Consider the following 19,644-nt stretch of genomic DNA (forward strand, 5'->3'; position numbering starts at 1 on the left):
CTTGGGACAAAACTGATCTGTTTTGACATAAATTTGTGGAGACCAATTTCAAATTTGATCTTCAGGTTCTTCCTTTTTCGCCAAGTCATTTGTAGGCAGTTGAATGCGTTTTGATATGCATTAAATCTCATTTTGCTGCAGAAATCAACTAAAAGTATAATTCATCTCCACGTCTCCTAATATGTTTAATCAGGCACAGTGTGGTTAAAAAAACCAAAAACTCCTCAATCTGGATCTGGACAACTTGTGTCAAAAGAAACGCTGTTCTGACGTGATCCATGTTCAGGAGTTGCAACTGATGTGATTAAAGTTTTAATGCAAGTCATTTCTACTCGCTGTTTCACTCCAGGGAACACACACACACACACACAAAAACATACAAATGTAAAACAGGAAATTATAAATTTTATTGGTATCAAACAACAGGTTGTGGTTTTACAGGGTGTAGATTGCAGATTTTGGAAACATCAACATATAAGACGCCTCTATGGATGCAACTTCCCTAAATTTCATGACTCAAAGTGGAATATCTGTAACATAACACTCAAAGTTAAGGAGTCCCATTGCGAGGGCTAAACATAACTAAATTCCCGACCCAGTGTATTTCATCAGGATTCTTAGCATAAAAATGTGAAAATTTAATTTCACAGCCAAAGCTTTAAAATTCTCCAATAAAATACAACAAAAAGATCTTTTTACCTTTAATGTGAAGAGACGTCAGGGTCCGTATCATTCATTTTGACATTTGTTTTACACTCTTACTGCAGAAAGAGAGTTTGCTTTTTCTGCATCACAAAGTCAAATTGTTCAAACTTAAATGTATGGTTTCAGCTCGACAATAATTCAACCAGGTTTTTTGTCAGTGGAAATAAATACTTCCTGCAGCAGTCGGGCGCATTTTATTTTAGAGCTGTTCTAGCAGAGCTCAGCATTCTCAGCGGCAGCACGTCCTCCACCCATTCACTGGGAGAAGCCATCATGCGGTCCCAGAGCGCCACCTCATACGGGCCAGAATCCATCCAGTCCACCAGAGCGCCGTAGCTACTCCCTGCGAGGAGGAAGAGAAACCAAATCATGATTAGAAATGCTCTTAAAGGACGAGCTGTGCCAGGATGTATTGATAAAACCCACTAAACTGTTAGAAATATTAATGAATTCTTTTCATCCATCCAGGATGATGTTTATTGCAGGAACTGCAATAAACTTCCAATTATGTATTTGTGCAATGAAGTACGGAGATTTGTTGAATTTGCATGAATTTCCACAATAATTCGCAAGAAACTGGATCGACTGATTGATATAATTTGGCAGTAAACAGAAAAAAAAACTGCATTGATTTGATTAATTTGATTGATTTGAGCACACTTGGTGTCCAGTCCAGAATCTAAAAGGCCACATAAAAAGCTAAGGCGGGCCAGATTTGGCCCCCGGGCCTCGAGTTTAACACCAATGGTTGAGAGTTTCCTTTCTCTCACCTATTTGATCTCAAGATATAATTCAGATCCTAAATAGGTCAGAGCTTCTTCTCGGTTTCAGGTTTCTGACGTCTTTTCTGAAATCTGATGCAGCAAAATTTGGTTACGGTACGAATCAGCGTTTTCTTTTCTGGCAGTGACCACAAGTGAGTTCATCTGCGTGCACCTCATTTACGAGGACGTGTGAAACTGTCCAAATGTGTCAGGAAAACAATGAATACAACCCAAAATAGTCACCAACAAACAGAGTAAATGAAACATTTGTTGCGAAAATGCCACATGAGAAAAACCAATTGACACACGTTAACCATAAACTCCATACAATGATAGAGATACATTTAAAGTCATAATTGAACAAAAAATTAAACGAATAAATAAATACAGATAGCAGAAAAAAAGCCATAAGAGAAAGACTTGAGTAAAAAATTATATTTTTGCTCATTCTGGTTGTTTTTTTTTTCTTTCTTTCTTGTCTTTTTGTTATTTTTTTTTTACTATTATTGGTCTAAGTTCTAATGCAAATGTCTTATTAAACTTGAATTAGGAAAGAAACTTACTCACAAGTAACTTTTCAGGAGCTTGTTTTAAGTCAATAAGTTCTTAATATTGATAAAAAGAAGTTTAAAAAAAAGTGTTAGCTACAAGTGAAATAATCTACCAGTGGAATAATCATTTTTATTTATTTATTTTTTAACATATTATAAAGGGAAAGTGTCCTGTCATTGACCGAAAACAAGCTTTTCTCTTTCTGGAAAGTTACTTGTAAGTTTTGTCTCGTTTCAAGTGGACTAACATATTTGTGTCTGGTAAGACTCTGATTTTTGTTGGCAATCAGGACACAGTAAGAGCCTGAAACACTTCTTCTTTTAGCTATTTCCTACCAATTTACCTCAGTTTGAGGTTGCAACGACCGCATGGAACAAAAAAAAAGCAGCCGATGTCCAAAGAAAAGCTTTGGACACGTTCACCGATCAGTCGATGGTCACCTGTCCCGGCGCCGAGCCTCAGCCCCCCCAGCAGGTTGCTGGCGAGCCGGTCTCGATCCCACACGGTGAGCTCCACGCAGGCCTCGGTCAGATCGGCCTCGCCGATGCCGTCGTACACCATTGTGTGGTTGAACACCGGCTCCACGGTCCTCCGCAGGACGCGCGTCTTCTGACGGCTCTTCCTGCTCGTGTCCGGCAGCACGTAGCTGGAAGAGAGGGAGAGAGAGAGAGCGGCGGGGCGCGCTTAATTCACACATCAGACGTGAAAAGCCTAACCTTGTTTGAGACTATTTATCTGCCGCCTACCATTTGACGTACGGGTCGATGGTGGCTCTGATTAAAGGGAGGTTCTTGCATTCCTTCACCCAAATGTGAATCTCTCCGCTGCTGGAAACATCTTTGGCCAAACCTTGAAGAAAAGGAACGTTTGCGTGGGTGGCTGAAAGAAAACGGTTTTACGTTGTTTTGGTAAATCTGAAAAGTGTGGTGTGAATTTATTTTTAGCCCCATGAGTCAAAACTTTGGAGAAGCGGCTTCCGCTGCCGAAAGCTGAACAGAGTACACCATGTCGGTTTGATAGATGGTTTTAGAAACGCATTCTGCCACAGCCGGCCCTTTGAAGACATTTGTGATCTTGTTGTGACATGAAATCAAAATGAGCTAAAAAATAGAACTATTTTTGTAAATATATACTACAAAGAATGTTTCACTTTGAAAGCTAACAAAGTGTAACTAAAATGTTTTTCTATTAGAAACAAAATAGGGACCAATGATAGCTACTTTTAAAAGCCTCTTGTAGATTTTGCATAAGGACTTAGGGGGAAAAGTCATAGAAATACCAATTTCTTGTTTCGTCCACATTATGAAACATTTCCCTATTGTTGTTGAGCTGTCAGAAACAGACAGAATACGATTTTCCTTACTTTCTGCATTAAGTTTATGTAAGCAGGCAAAAGAGGTGCAAGAAGCTAACAAAATCAAGAAAGTTCCTTTCGATCCTGGTCTCTTTCCTCAGTTTTAATGATTCTCACTGACTTTTTGAAGCCAAAGACTTTAACCAAGCAATCCCCAACGCAGAACAGGGTGACAGTGAGCAGACCTTCGCTGTGGGTGATCGGCGGTAGGTAGCGGATCGCCAGCCTCATCTCTCCCCGCCCGTTCGGCGGCGCAATGGACGGCAGAGTCTGAAAAAAAGGCGGAGGTGCGACATGAGCGGCCCGTCGGGGAACGAGAGTGCGGGTCGGACGAATGACCCACAAGAGGCGGCGCAGCTCTTTCTGCCGCTGTGCGTTTGCGCTCACCCGAGCTTTCAGCGCCAAGTGATTCATCTGGGTGTGGTCGACGTCCCACTTGGAGAGCTCCACGTCCACCTCGCCCAGGAAGCTGTTCTTCCCAAAAGTGTCGTGGTGCCAGACGGAGAGAATGAGCGTCTGTGTCCGGAGGTACTCCATGCGAACACGATACTGTGCGGACAGGAGAGACGCCTTTGTTGTGAGAACAAAAACAACAGAACAACAACCTGACTGGGTGCTCGGGCGTACCCGGAGGATCTCGTTGAAAGTCGGATTCAGTGTCTTTTTCTTTACAGACGTTTTCCTCTTTCCCAGATTGGCCTTGTCGGGAACCAGGTAACTTTTGACGTACCTTTAAAAAAACAGAGCAACATAAAGATAAAGTTTAATTTATCTATATATATTTCGTATTACGAAAGAAAACCCACAATTGTTAACTGGTGTGTTTGAGTCAGTAGTGTGGAGTTTGAGGCCTACATGTAGCCCAATATCTTTAACTGCTAACTGGCTAACGTGCTGCATGCTAGCGGTCAAAAGTGACTGGTTGGAAAGAAGAACGGGTGCGGAACTGACGGGTCGGAGCGGTTCCTCTTCGGGTCGACCGCGGCCAGGTCGCGGCACTCCGCCACGAAGATGTGAAACTCCCGTAGCCTTTGGACGTAGTTGATGGAGAACTGGATGGTTCCCTGAACCTCCACGAAGTCCCCGCTGTACATGGTCATCACACTCCCACTGAGCTGAGAGCAGGCAGGAACAACAACAAAAACCACCTTTACAAGAGTCTGACCTAAGGTTGAGTGGACAAAATGTTTCCGGCAAATAGGAAGAACGCCTATCTGTCCATTAGCATCTTATGCTAAAGCTAGCTTAAGATGCTAAGCTAGTTTTAGCATCTTAAGGGTCAGATGCTGTTGTCTCATAGTTTGAAGCCACTTTGCCCTTAGAGTAGTTTTTTTTTCTTAGCTCGTTATTACTTGTTGCTGCATTAAGAGAAGATAATGTTTTATTGAATTTTCAAACAAAACATTGATTAATTTAGGAATTTGAGCATTTTTTGCGTCTCACCACAAATTACCCCATTAAAAGAAATTGTCCATCATAAACATGTTTGTTGTTAAAAACACACTTTCATTTCCTTATGTTTTGGAGCAAAACGGAATGTTAAGCTGCTAAAGAAAGTATGAACAGCGGTTCTAGACGTGCTCCCTGTTTTGGAAAAAAAGGAAAAAGACTAAACAAAAACAGGACTTCTTGTACCTCAATGTCTTTCCAAACTCTAAATTTTACAAAAAAAAAAAAAAAAAAAAAGAGTTAGATGGAAAGCTACAATTTTTTCAACTTATATATATATATATATATTTTGCAAACCAAACCCTGAAAATGTGACCTCCACTTCTATTCTAACCTACAGGAGCTCATGTGCAACCAGCTGCTAAAGCAAGTCACTCAATCAGTCAATAGCGTCCATCTGTGTGTAATTTCGTGTCATTACAAATCCAGCTGTACTGGGAAGGGCTCAGAGGGCTGTTGGAGAATATCAGCGAACAGTCATAAAAGACAAAGAAAGGCAGCAGGCGGACCCGTGATAAAGCTGTGAAGTTTAAGCGGATAGGCTATAAAACAACATCTCAAGCACTGAACATCTCACTGAGCTCTGATCAATCCATCAGCTGAAAATCGCACAACTTCAAAGCTAAACAAAAATAATCATCTAATCTGTCAGGCTGGGTGAAAAGAACCGTTTAATCATCAAAGAGATCCGGCGGAGCTGCAGAGATCTACAGCTAAGATGGCCAAATCTGTCAGTAGGACAACTATTGCTCATCCACAACACAAATCTGGCCTTTATGGAAGGAAGCCATTGTTGAAAGAAGTCATGAGACATTGTGTTTCCCTAAAGCCAAGAGGGGAACACACTGAAAGTTGTTGGTCTATACATCAACTTTCAGTTGTTGTATGGACCAATAATAATCAATTATTGGTCTCTGCATTGGCATATTATTTCATTTACTGCAAGACATTTTCCCATGGTATAAGTGAAATAATCTGCCAAGGCAACTAATAGATTTTCATCAATGTAAAGGAAGTACTGACTTCAAACAAGCTCCTATGTCTTGCTGGAAAATTACTTGCGAGTTAGTACACTTGAAATAAGACAGAAAGTTATTTGCACTGGAAACTGAAGCAAAACTACTCTGTGAGATTTAGTGTTTTTGCAGCACACTTAGTTATTTGAACTAAGTAGCCCTCTGCAGGAGAGAGGAATTGGGTCAAAATACCTGATTAATCTGCTTTATGTCATATTAACACGTTAAGTCCTGGTTTGAACAGCAGACATTTAAGCAAAATATAAAACACCTATTGGATGTGGATGATCCGCGACAGGGACACAACATCACACTTCTGGGACACAGTGGAAGTGATGTTTTAAACACAAAGCCAACAGGTGGCAAAGGCAGCATTTACACAAGGAGGATGCTCATGCAGAAGCAGTAGTGTGTGGACGTACAGAAGACACAGACGTCATGCCAGAGGAGCTGCTCTGGATAGTCGCTGAGCTGCCTGCTGTTAGTCTTCCTAACGGGTTACTGCCTTCGCAGAAGTCAGTGTCAATGCCGCGCTCCTGAAACAGACACACAGCAGGGGCGGCAAGCTCCGTGCGGCTGAACGCGGTGCAGTGTTCGTTCTTAAGACTGGCGGGGGGAAGCTTTACCTCCTTCTGTAAGAACGACGGGACGGATTTGCTCATCTTCTTTAAGTGGTCTGGATCCGAAAAAGAGGAGGAGGAAGGCGTGGAGACGGTTGAAACTGTGGAGCGGCATTTCAGAGAATCTTTAGTAAATTTGCGACACACAGTTCAAATGTTTTGTGCGTTTTTACCTTCACTGCTGCACCTGAGGTCAGCAGCCGGGTCAGCCCTTCTTTCTTGCCCTTCGAAAACAGTGAGAAACAAACTCATCTCAATTGTCGTTCCAGACGTGAAACATAAAAAAGTTGTAGAGGGCGTGCTGACATGGTGCTGCGGATGCGGTGATGTCCTCCATGCTTTTAGCCAGATTTTTGGGCCGTGCTTCCGCTCGCCGCAGCGCCTTTCTCACCGGATTTTGCTCGTCTTCGTTGATTCCTCCTGCATGGAAGAAATCAATGCAAGCAGGGCAAGGCATTACATTTTCGCAAGATTTGATTTTGAAAGCTTTTTGCTCACATTAGACCAACAAGGCAGACTTTTAAAACATGCATAAATTTCACAAAATGCAGATTATTGAAATGATGTGAAAAGTGAGAATTCCTTTAATATTGTCCCAGCACAATCTTGCACTATCAAAATTCAGCCTAGATCTATTTGTGTTCCCATGAAAATGTTTAATTTATAAACAAAAACTGTACTACGTAGTCGTTTTTTTTTTTTAATGGAAGGTTGTTTTTTGTTTTTTAGTTGAACTGGTCTGTTGTTCATATTCACTAATCAAAATCCACATATGTGAAAATTCTGATGTTTAACATTTGCAGTGTGTAAAAGATAGAAAGCTGCTTCATGTTAAATTTGGCTTTTATTTTTTATACGTTACTCATTTCTATTTAATTATGTTAATGGATAGCTATCTAATCAGAATTTTCTAATTTTTTCTTCTAAATGCCTCTCAGTTCTCTCAAGGCTTCATAAGTTTTTGTTCTAAGAATATTTAAATGCACATATAAAAGACATTATCTGTGGAGCTGCGTTTAGCTTTTCAGCCAAACAAAATACAAAACTGATGTAATTTAGGTCAATCTAACAGTGATTAGACTTTCTCTCATTGTCTTTTAGCAACTTTTCTTCTGTTAGGGAGTGGCAGTTTTAAAAATGTTATATTTATTTAGCAATTTTTATCTTTAAATGTCATTGTCTGGGCATATTTTAAGTGTAGTATGTATATATATTTGCAAAAATGGACATTTAAATGAGCTTACCAGCATTTTTAAAATTGCTGAAGAAAGTTAGTCTATTTTTTGAAATAATCACAACTAAAAGAGTTTAATTAACGAGTGGCTGCTTTGCTCAACAATGATTAGGTCAGTAGCTGACCTAATCATTGTTGTGTTAATTGTGTCACAAACTTTTTTGTTACCCTTTTTTTGAAGCAGTAGCAGGTTTTCTGCCACTGGATCTTTGATTGATGTCTTGCAGCCAGAAAGCCTTTGTAGCAAATAAGTAAAATTTACTACCTAAATTTACTAACCATAATATTTAACACCCCAACAATCAAGGTGACCGAAAGGGTAACGCCATTGAGGGTGAATGTTAGTAAGAAAACATAAAGTTAGATCTTACGATTTGAACTGTTCCTGATGTTGGACCATGTTTCTGACGTACTGCTGACAGACGACTCCGGGCCTGTGTCCGAGCTGCTGTAGTTCGCCCAAATGGGCTGCTGGCTTGTCTTGGTCGTCTTCCTGCCATGACGTTCCTCTGAGATCAGCGGTGTGCTCGCACTCACTGGTTCACCCAGATCAACCTCTGTGGCCTCTTTGCTAAATGCGAGCGCGAGTGTGGTGGGGATGCTGGCCTTGTCCGTCATCCCCAGGTAGTGGCGGTAGTCTGTGGGGACGAAAGCCCGCGCTCGTGGAATCACAAACTCTGGCTCGAGCTGCCTGTGTTTCCTGCTCTGAGACCGGAGAGGACTTAGGTCTACTCTCAGTTGGGTTGGATCTTTTTCCTCTTCTACGCTGAGAGCGAACAGGCTTGTGGCACGACGCAGAGAACTCCCACGGCTACTGGAGATGCAGAAGCTGTCCTTTCTGCTTTTCGGAGACCGAATGTCTTTGGTTATGCCGCTTTGTGGCTTTGTGGACTTCTCTTCTCGACTGAAGTCCTTTGCACTCCTTTTGAACTGTTTTTGCTGCCCTGTCTCAGTTTGCGTGTGACTGGGCGAGTTACTTTTGTTATCACCTTGTAGCTTTGATCCAGATCCAATCTGCTTATCATGTGGAGACTTCGACCGGCTCTGAGGAGAAGGAAACGACTTCATGGCAGCTCCTCTTGTTTTGTCAAGAGCAGAACTTGCATGATAAACATCCGTATCACCAGACTTTAAATCATGGGATGAAAGCTGGGAACGGAGGGGCTCTTTCCTTTTGGGGCTTTTGGGTTTGTCAAAGGTTAAAGACGCCTTAGAGTCAGCAGTAGCCTCGTCCCAAAACTCTCGCAGAAAGTTAAACTGGGCACGACTCGTTCCAAGACTCGGATTCATCTTGTCTAACCTCTGATTCAATGGTGGAACCGTAAAATTCTGGGGATTCTTGTTACCACCTTCCTCGTCGCTTCCCAAATCATTTCCAATTGATCTCAAGTCAAACTCGGACTTCGTGAATCTCTTAGTCAGTTTTGTTTGATTCACACCACGGGTCACTTTGCCCTCTCCAGAACCTTTAGGTTTGTTGTTGTAGAACATTGGCTTGTTAAGCTCCTGCTCCCAAAAGGACTTCAGCTGCTTTATCCTCTCCGCTGTGCTTTCTTGGTGTTGCGATGGTTTCTTGTTTGAGTATAAGCCGCCGGCCCTGTCCTTGGTGGGTAGATCATCTTTTCTTTTGGGAGATGAGCCTGAGTGCAAGTTTTTATCTTCACTGTCTCTCCTTCTCACATCTTCAACCGAATCTCTATGAATTTTGGCTTTTGTGGTGGGATGCTCTTCATTCTCATCCATGTACGAATCATTTCTGGGCAAACTGAAATTTTCAGACTCTAAATCGCCTTTTGTTGAGAGGTCTGGATCCAGCTGAGATCCAGGAGCGATCTTGGACATAAGGTCTTGCAAGAAAAATTCGTTAGATTCTGAAATGCCGTCTGGTTGTAGATTTGGTATGTGCCCAGAATCGCTCTCAAACTCTTGATCTATGATTGTTCTCTCTGATGGGTTTGGTCTGTTCGCAAGTAAACCTTCTCCTTCCAACACTCTTCTGTTGGCAGTTTGTAGATTGGATGTTAACTTCAAATGGGTAGAGTTATTATTGTATTTTCCAGGTGCTTCTGAGTGAATGGAGTTCACCATTTGCATGTTTTGGTTGTTGAGTGGCTGCTGCTCGCTTTCAACACTTGGATCTGGGGTGTTTTTATCATAGAGCCCCTTTCCACTGTACTTTCCAGGAACAAAGTATACATCAGGTTCTTTGGCTGCAAAACCCTGAGCTGAGTTTACTCCTTTGTCAGCCGGCGTCACGGATTTGCTGACGAGTATCTTTGGGCCCGCGTTGCTTTTCTCCCAGAATGATTTCAAATGAGAAATTTTCAACGGCTTGCTTTCATCGCAACTATCCCTAACATCCTGTGAATGCAGATGTTGAGTATCGAGCGTCTCCTTGCTTCCTTTTCTGTTGAGCTCATTGTTGATCTTTTGCAAGTGGCTCCTATTCGTCTCAGATCTATCTAGCTTTCTTTCACTGGTCCCTCTGTCGAATGACTCTTCCTCTCTTGATTTGCTGACAGACGGGTGCTTGTCAAAGCCCTTGCAGGCCTTTGCAGTGTCTTCTGAGTTCAGCCAGTCGCTGCTGTCCGTGCTGCGGTTGAACCAATCCAGCACCTTTGCGATGGAGTCGTCCTCTTCTCCGGTGGGGCTCGTTGTCTGAGAGGACATTTTGAAAGTGGTTATCTGATTGGGCTTCTGAGCTTGCTGATTGGATTTGTCAATGAAGTGGAGATCATATGACATAGGAGGGATGGGATCTGGAAGTGGAGGAGGAAGCAAAGAAGATAAATACACATCTCACTAGTGTGTGGTTTCATTTATTACATTGATCAATGTCAAAAGCGCAATATACTAGTCCATGTGGAAAGAAAAATACTTTGTATTGCAAACGTGTTTGCACCCTGTAAACGTTTCTACGTTCGTTTACAATAATGCATTTTGATTAAGTCGCAGGTTAACACAAAGTGATACTTTATAGAACTACCTTTGTAAATCTTTTTACACATCTAGAGAATTAAATGTTTGACTGTATTCGTCTTTGCAAAATATCACCAGCTCAGTCCAGGACAATATGCTGCCATCAACATGTTTTGGGGATTTTTTTAGCTCTGAACTTTTGACTAAACCATTCTCACATATGAAGATGCTTTGGTCTAAACTACTACATTTTTACCTGGATGTGTCTTTGGGTTTATCGTCCTGCTGGAAGGTGAACTTCTGCCCTAGTCTCAAATCTTTTGCAAACTCTGACAGGCTTTCTTGCCTAGTCTGTAAGTTGAAAAAAGTCCAGTGGGCTTAAGTACTTTTGCAAAGCACTGCAAAATGTAAATTGTACAATTTTCATTCATTCACTTTTTTCATGGAATTCATTGAAATTTGTAATAAGCATATCTTGTTTTTATTTTTTAAATTGAAGCTGTAAAGCTTTCACCATTACATATATGTCCAAATCTTTAAAAGACTTCTTCCTCCTAACATTTAAGCTGTGTAACGATACTGGGTCATCGTTTTCCTATGAATCATGTCAGGACTGGAGGCTTGCCAGTCCGCTATCCTCTTCCTTTGCAGCCATGTCTCTGCCATGTGTGCTCAGTGGGGGGTTTGCATTGTCCTGTTGAAAAATGCATGCAAAAATATGCTGTGAAGGCAGCATATGTTGCTCCAAAACATTTTCAGCATCGTTTCGACTCCGACGCTGCTATCACCAAGGTCTATATGAGCCAATTTGTCCTTTTCATGTTTGATCCAGAGCACATGGCATCAATTTCTTCAAAATGAAATGATAATTAGGATAAATTTGAAATACAGACTTATCTGACAATAATAAATCCATTTATCGGGTAATAGTCTGCCCATAAATGCCTTTGATAACAGAATAATGAATGTCATTCAAAGATAACAGGAGTCGGATTTGCCTTTAATACCAGATAAGCATGAATTTAACCTGCTGACACCGCCGGCTTGAAAAAGCATCACGGTTTCATCGGTTTTAGCCAACTTACAGTTTCTCTTTTAAAATGTGCAGCAGGACAAGCATGAAGTGGTGGATGTTTATGACTTAAATCAAAATGTTGATAAAATTAAAGAAAAAATACATTTCTAATAGCCAGGTAACGATATTAAGCCATAAAGTAAATAATTCATCCTTAGCTTGACGATCATTCAGTGAGGAAAATGCGTCATGTTTTAGAACTACATGTAACTACATGGAGTAATTTTGGTAGGCTAGCTATTCCTGGAAGGGTTTTGATACGTTTCCTGTTTTGTTTTTTTTTTTTTTTTATTATTTGTTGATCATGGCTCTCACTGATGTACTGGAGTTCATAAAGTCTGAGAAATGGCTTTGTAAGCTTTTCAAACATCATAATAAACGATGCTGTGCAAAAAAACAAAGTCTTACCAAGTACTTTTGGTTTAGTTTGCATCTTAATACACTTGAAAAAAGACCAAACTAACTTTTCATCAAGAAACAGCAGCTTGTTTCAATCAAATGATTCCTTAATATTGATAAAGTACTAGGTCCAGTGGCAGATCATTTCACTTATAGGAACTTATAAGCAAAATAACTTAAAGCATTTTTTGTCAAGTGTTTTTCTTTCTTTTCTTTTTCTTTAATCTTTATTTATTTTTTGTGCCAAAATCAGCTTAGACAAAAACTTGACTGGTCATTATTTAGGAAGGTGATGATGTTTCAGACCATGATTATGGGAGAGATACTCAAACAAAAGATGAACTCATAATTGAAAGAGAGCTCACCCAGAGTGTTTGGAGGTAAACTCATCTCGTCCTGCCGCCCTGCTGTTCCCACGCTGCTGCTCGTGTCTCTATCCTGAACTTTATGACTCGGCAGGTTGAAAATGTTCAAGGTCGCGCGCTCTCTTTGATCGTCTCCGGCTTCGACCCACCGCTGTGGCGTTTCCCTGGTAGCGCTCGCATCAGTCCTAGAGTGAGCAGCCGGTCTGAAATGTGGCAGAGCTTCAGAAACGCAGACGGCTTTGAATGAGCGTATCAAGTCAAGGTTTTTACTCACCGCTCTCTTGTTATTGATGCCGAATTCTTGTCCATCTCCAGACTTGAATTGGAGGAAACCTGAGACACAGCACTGAGTGGCTGCAGGGAACTTTTATCTGCCGCTTTGGTCGTCGGCGCACAACCCGTCACCGGGACATAAACACTTTCTGGAGGCGTTTCACCTGTAATCTTCAGGCTAGACCGGTTAGAGCTCCCGCTGGATCCCAGCTGGCGACTCCGTCGCGGGGCAGGAACAATGGCCGCGGGCCTCGCCGGAGCATTTAACCCCTGCTGGCTGCCGCGTCGAGGCAGGAACGTCCTTTTCTTCGGTACGGGCCTGAATCCTATGGAGGAGCTTTCTGATGTGATGGAGCCCCCAGAGGTCTGACTGGACTCCCCCGCCGGGGCATTCTTCAGCCGGGAGATTGCCTCTGGGTGGAAAAAAAACAACAAAAAAACAGATAGTTACGGTTTTACTGTGACTTTCATCGCAAACGTGTTTGCTCCAAAGCTGAGCTCCCCACCTGACTCCTGCGTCTCTTGGTCCAGACGGGGGGCTGTGTTATGGTTATTTTCAGGAGGTTCAAAAACAATGAGGGAAGCTCGATTAAAGGGGTTGTGTCTCGGCTGGGAGGGGAATGAAAAGGCCGAACAATTTAGATTGCAGCATCTGCTGTACCACAGAAAAAAATCTACAAATGTACAACAGGAAGCTAACCCGTCAGTTCGAAAAAAAAAAAATGCCTACCATTTTGGGGGAACAAACTGATGAGCATCGATTTTCCTTTTCAGCATCACTGCAGGGGAAAAGATAAATAGCCGATATTCTTAGAAACTTTCGCAAGAAGAAAAGTAGAACATCATCAGCAATAAGTTGACATTAACACATGACATAAGTATCCATGCAAATATCCACTTTCAGGATCCCAGGCTCCAATTCTTTTTTTTTTTTTTCTTGGACTTTTTTGTGACACTTTTACATCAAGTTGGAGGTGTTACAAATTAGTACCTGAAATGTCCCACACTCAGTTTGTGATCTGTGACAACTTCCATTCTCTGAGAAACTTCCTATTACTGGCATTTATGCTTTGGCATCTAAACCCAAACTGCAAGTCATGTTTATGATGCCGGTCTAAAGGGATCTATAAACTGAAAGATGAGGTGAGATTCACTGTTTCCTTCTGTAAAAGAGTTTCAGTACCACTTGTGAGTCAGCTGATAAATAAAAGTTGCTCATTAATTAATATGTAGTAATGCAGCTGCTACAGTAGTATTTCTATTTGTTTTTAGAAGTAAATGCTCAAAAGTAACCTGGCTTAAATTTGCCATTTACTCTATCAACATTTCTATTTAAACTTATAGATCTTCATTTACATACGTTCCTAAAATCAAACCACTTTGATCCGGATTACAAATATAAACATGACGGCGTCGACGGTTATTCTCTAAAATGTAAAATACCTGAACTGTTTTCATGACTAGATTTGTTTACCGCCTCATAAATAACTACAATACCTTCCAAAATGTAACATTAAATGTAATATAAAACATATTTACGTTTTTAGTTGTCACATGACAAAAACATAAAGATATGGGGGGAAGAAAACTTTGAAACACACCACCTATGTAAAACGCATTACTTTAATCAAATTAAATATAATATGAAATGCCATAACTGAACATGGGGCAAAGAAAATTAGCCTCATCTAGTTATTATGACTGCACTAAAAGCTCATGTGATGAGGTGATAAATTTAAAAAGTACACAGTAACTGCAGCCTTTGTCACAGTGCAAATACCTGACAAGGAGTTTGTTTTTACAGCTGTTGGAAAAAAGTTTAAAAAGCTCATCCAAATCAAATATTGACTTTTTCTCTTGCCGACAGTAAACGCTGTGACCAAAGTTATAAAATAAGCCTTTCTGCTATCATTATTATTTCTGAAACATCTCAGCAGTAGAGCAAGCTTATTTTCCAGAGTTTCAGTCCATATCAAAAGTTTAAATGTTGCTAAGCTATTGTTCTGTTAATTTGGCCTCTCACACTTCTGAGTGGGTTAGAAAGCGGCCTTGTCCGGGTGGCACCGCCCGTGTTTACATAAGCCGAGTCACAAGACTGTCTGCACACCGGCAGGACACCGGCGTCTTTAAGAGCCGCGGCTAAGGAATGTCTCTCAGATGTTGAGGGAGAAGTGTCTGAATTTGAGATTTGTCACAAAATCAGAGGAGCTCATTGGAAACGGTCTTCCAGGAAGAAGACGGATGAAACTGATTGTGTACTTCATCTCCGGTGGTTCTGACGATTCGAAACACCTCGCAGGTTTCGGAGGAGGCGCCGCGTCTGAGCTGCGGCTGCTGGGCGTTTTGCTTCTCTCCACTCGAACGGACCCGTCTGCAGGGAGGGGGGGGGGAAGCATATGTCTTATTATACACTCTCAGATTCTGTCACCAAGACCTCAAAGTTTAAAAAGTTGTATCTTTTTGCACAGTTGGAACTTTTCCAGGTTTAAACATCAAGCAGACCTAAGCTAGCCGGCTTCCCTTGCTTCATGGACGCCAGGATGATTTCTGATCCGTGGATTTTGTCGCTGTGTCTTTGGGACTTGGCCTCGTAGAACCATTCCCCTGACAGGTACTTCAGCTTCACGTCAGGCTGAGACCCGTGGTCCAGAACCTTCTCCAGTTTCCTGTCGTGACAAAAATCACAGTTCATTCATTGACAAAGAGGGGATTCACTTGTTTTTTTTTTCTTCTTTTTTTTGTACATGGCCCAGTTTGGTTAGAATAACAAAATTTTTCTCCATAGCGTAATCAAGTCACTATGTTGCCATTAACAGGCATAACGAGAAAAAGTTTTCTGTCTCGGTTTTGTACTCTCATCTTTAGTTCTTTGTGCAGCAGGATGAATCCATCACTTCCATTACAATTTCCGTCAACAGCTTTATATAACTGCTTCACATGATCAAGAGAGTTAATTGGAAAACATCTCGGTCGAGTTAAAATAAAGTTAGCGAGGGATCAAAACAAATTCCACCAGTCCGGCTCGTCTTTCCGCCGGCTGGGGGAAACCGCGGCCGTCATGTGAGGCGGAGGTAGCGCATTATTACAGGCTGCTGGCCTAATCCTCTTTCCATCAGACCGGACGAGACACAGCCATCATTCAGGTAACGAAGTCAACTCTATTAAAACGCCCGATGAAGAGAGAGCTCTTTGTTTGACAGCAAACCTCACTTAAAAAAAAAAAATCAAATTAAATCAAACGTTTCCAAATCAAGTGCATTTATTTGTACATTTGCAGCTGAATTGGAATTTCAGCGACGGATCCTCAAACTCTCCTGACGGTCAGGAGACAAAAGCTTCAACTGTTTGCTGAAGACGGCGACTTGAGATTAAAGCTCATTTTGCAGGTTGTCACGGAAAATTTCTGCAACCCGGCTGTAATCTAATTGCTCTGATCACATTCAGGTCCCTCAGCGTCCAACCCCAGACAGGATGTTCATTGTGCTGCGCGTCGAGCAAAGACTCAACTTCACGAGGTTTGGTGTTGGTGGGAAAGCATAAAAAGACATTAACTTAAACTCGGATTAGCTTTCATTTCAGGTTTGCGTAAGAAAATGAGTCTTTGAAGGAAACTGCGTGACTCTTTGTCCACCTGATTCTCTCTTCCTCGGCCCGCTTCAGCTCCTCGTCCCTCTTCAGGACCGTCAGTATCGCCTCCTGCTCCTCCTCCGTCAGGTGGCTCAGGTCGATCATGCTTTCCCCTCCCCCTCCTGTTGCTGCTTCTGTGAGAACGCCCGACGTGCGCTGCCTCTGTTGAACAAATACGGCCGTTTACCTCCTGAGAAGGATGTATTTGCGCACAGCAAGTTACTGCAGTAACAATACATTGAAGAAAAAAAACCCCCAGAGAGGAAAGAAAGGAAGTTTCTCTCTCACATGGTGAACAGTTCATGTGAAGGACTACTGAAAATTAAGCCATTAAAGGTTATTTTGGGGACTTGTCGCCAACAACGGGCTTCTGATTATGATTAATCGATGCTGGTATTCACCGTCTGTATTTTATTTTGAAACAAGCAGAGCCGGCTAAAGGTTATATGGGACCCGAAGCGGAATTGAAATTCGGGCCCCATAGCGTTTTGAGTGGCCAGCTGTCATTCATTTGTTCATTTGTTTTTAGTCAAGACATCGAAATATTCAGATATACATTTTCCACATGAAGGTTTCTCAAAATACAATGTTTTAAAACAGAAAAAAAAAAATCGCAGCTGATTCTGCTTTGTAATTTTTTTTTGGTGGGGTGTATTAAATCATAACAGGCACAATTATTAAATATTAAGGACAGAATACTAGTAAACACCTCTAAAGGAAGAACAATATATGAAAATAACTGATCAATACTGGCTATTTAGTTGCCTTGTGCCTTTTGTGATGTAGGCCTGCTGAATTTTGGTTTTGTTGCATTGTACCTTTAATATTCAAAGTTTAAAAGAAAACAGCTGTAGGTGAATAGAAAAAAGATGGTTTTTATGGGTGTCAAAATAATTCATTTGTGGGTTTTGATATTGCAGAAAAGTTTGGCTGGAAGCTTTAAGTTCGTACCAATATGTATTCTCCTTTGTATAATAACCACATAACATTTTAGTGCCCTTTTTTTGAGAATTGAAAATGAATTCAGATGTTAGATTTGAATAAATTTCAATTTCATCTACTCATAATCCTTAAATTAGGGAAAATATTTGCCATGCCTACTCACTTCATACTCAACCTTTTAGGGTGTGAGGCAGCGTTGCATAATGCGAGATGTTTTGCACCAACCACGCATTAATTGTAATGCTTGGTCTGGACAAAACGTACCCACATGCATAATCTATGATTCAAAACAATTTAATGTAATCCACTTTTGCTCTGAGGAATGTGTTTTTGTGACAGTCGGTGAGAACCATAGCAGCGCCAGGTCCCACACAACTCAAGTTTAATAAGAGACAAATGTCCCCATAGAGGGACCAGAACAATTAAAAAAAACAGTCAGAGAATGGTTACGTAATTCAATTAAAATATATTCGAGATTTAAAAAAATACAAAAAAAGCCATTGATCATTTGGGGCAATGCTGAACTACCACAAAATCATGCAGAGATCACAAAGGTAAGTTGGAACAGAACCATGAGAACAGAAACCTTTCCCTAATCGATTATTTGTATTTTCTGGACAACTGCTTCCTGTTGAATAAATACCGCGAGTCCTCCAACTCTGGACAGTCCAGATGTTTAATATTTAAGAAGCAGGTAGTTAACTCTTTTTGTGGCATCCTGCCTCACTTCGATCCTTCGAATATTTGTTGAAGAACTTTAGTAATTTAAGACGAAGAGTCGTGAATTGACTGAAACGCAGTAAAACCTTCTGCTTACGATCACACGAACAGCTTTCACCTACCTTCAAGGACAACGTGGCGACTCGGAACCTCGTGTTCAGATGGTGGGGGGAGGAAAAAAAGAAGCAAACAGAAACGATAAATGCATAAAGTTTTGAACTTCACCTCCGCAGGTCTGCAGCCGCTGCTGGATGCGCTGGACGGGAGCGGAGGAGAGGGGGCGGACTCTCCGCGCCGGGATGGGGAGGACCTGAGGAAGACGAGCGGCGGTGAGCAGCAGCCATTGTATTATATCACCGCCGTGTCCGTCCGCAGCGTCTACCGGCGGCTTAACGCGGGTCCGAGTGATTAATGTCGACTGCTGGGTCTCCTTTCGAAACGGGCCGAGGAGACGAGTCGCGGGATGGGCGTGTTGGACCGGGCCGGGGCTGCAGTGACAGGCGTCGTCCAGCAGGTGTCACCGGCTGACACGCGGCTCCCGCTCGACTGAGGGGTGTGAGCGTCTTCCAGTCAGGCGGGATGAAAACAGGACGGCCTGAGGTCAAGAGGCAATTAAACGCTGCGCAACACGAAGCCGTTTCACCATCTGCGCCGCGGTTCCGAGGAATGGACCCCCCGCTGAGACCGCGAGGTGGTTCTGACCTTCAGTAGCAGAATAATGGATGAATCTCACGCTTCCGGTGTGGTTTGTACGTGATTCCAGGGTGGAGGGGAGGATCATGCAGCAAATTAACAGTTGGTGTATGGACCTCCAAAAGTGCCACAATTCAAGAAATAAATCATGGCATTAAAGAGCCCCTTCTAAAATCCAAAATAAAAATGGAACTATGCAATGTTAAAAAAATAATGGTTGCGATGCAAAAAAATAAATTTGCACCATCAGCCTTATTTAGGACTGTCCCTATAGTAACTGGCTCTGCAGGTTATCTTAAATGTAAGGAGTTATTTAAACTACAAGGAGAGTTCAGATGGTTTATTTTCTATTTAAATTTAATTATATAATTAAAAAAACAGTAGGTTGTCATTTTGGCACTTTATTTTTTTTTATATGTACATTTTGTGCCACTTCTGTAAGAATCAATGGAATGTGATATCAATTTTAAAAGATCTACAGTTGCTTGTTTTACTCAAACCAGAGAAACGAAGCTCTGTGAAAAAAACAAAACAAAATAGTGAGCATAAATCATATTAGTTGGGGGTTCTGTGTCAACATGGGGGGAAAAGTTGCAAGGGCACTTTTGCATGTGACCTTGGAAAAAAACAACAACAGGGCACTTGCAAACTGGGAGCTGACTAAGCACTTGTTCTATACAGGTACATCTCAGCAAAATTTGAATAAAGTATTTTGTCACCCCTGTCAGAAAGTGACATCGTGTCAAGATTCTTTAATCTCATTGTACGGGTGCAGTGACAAATCCTAATTCGGTTAAAATACTACATGTAATGAAAATATCTTGTAATAAAGTCATAATATATTGAACGTTTTCCACCAAAGAAAAGTAATGGTCAACTAAAATGAGACGATATGAGGCAGCATTAATGCTAAATGGCTCCAAAAATGATTGAATAG

At 41.6% G+C, this 19,644-nt stretch overlaps 1 protein-coding gene across 5 annotated transcripts; it reads right to left on the minus strand.

Annotated features, from left to right (window-relative positions):
* Positions 1–385: 385 nt before the first annotated feature.
* Positions 386–18,489, minus strand: sytl2b (synaptotagmin-like 2b). 5 transcript variants are annotated; one of them, XM_055045522.1, is made up of 20 exons: positions 18,137–18,228; positions 16,357–16,514; positions 15,228–15,391; positions 14,985–15,096; positions 13,456–13,504; positions 13,232–13,334; positions 12,727–13,138; positions 12,453–12,655; positions 8,066–10,453; positions 6,767–6,880; positions 6,634–6,684; positions 6,467–6,561; positions 6,263–6,376; positions 4,327–4,490; positions 4,003–4,105; positions 3,763–3,924; positions 3,561–3,645; positions 2,768–2,870; positions 2,462–2,667; positions 386–1,048 (listed from the first exon to the last, which is right to left on the minus strand). In XM_055045522.1, the coding sequence occupies exons 2-20, from the start codon at positions 16,455–16,457 to the stop codon at positions 900–902; spliced, it is 4,878 nt and encodes a 1,625-aa protein (XP_054901497.1). In that variant the 5' UTR covers positions 16,458–16,514; positions 18,137–18,228; the 3' UTR covers positions 386–899. The 5 variants fall into 5 exon arrangements, with proteins under 5 accessions (XP_054901497.1, XP_054901495.1, XP_054901496.1 ...); XM_055045520.1 differs by lacking the exon at positions 18,137–18,228 and adding an exon at positions 18,240–18,489 and having other exon boundaries at positions 6,263–6,561; XM_055045521.1 differs by having other exon boundaries at positions 6,263–6,561; positions 15,018–15,096.
* Positions 18,490–19,644: the final 1,155 nt, after the last annotated feature.

Source organism: Poeciliopsis prolifica, unplaced genomic scaffold, assembly GCF_027474105.1.
Source record: "Poeciliopsis prolifica strain line A6 unplaced genomic scaffold, Auburn_PproV2 SCAFFOLD022, whole genome shotgun sequence".
In the NCBI taxonomy this organism is placed as follows: Eukaryota; Metazoa; Chordata; class Actinopteri; order Cyprinodontiformes; family Poeciliidae; genus Poeciliopsis; species Poeciliopsis prolifica.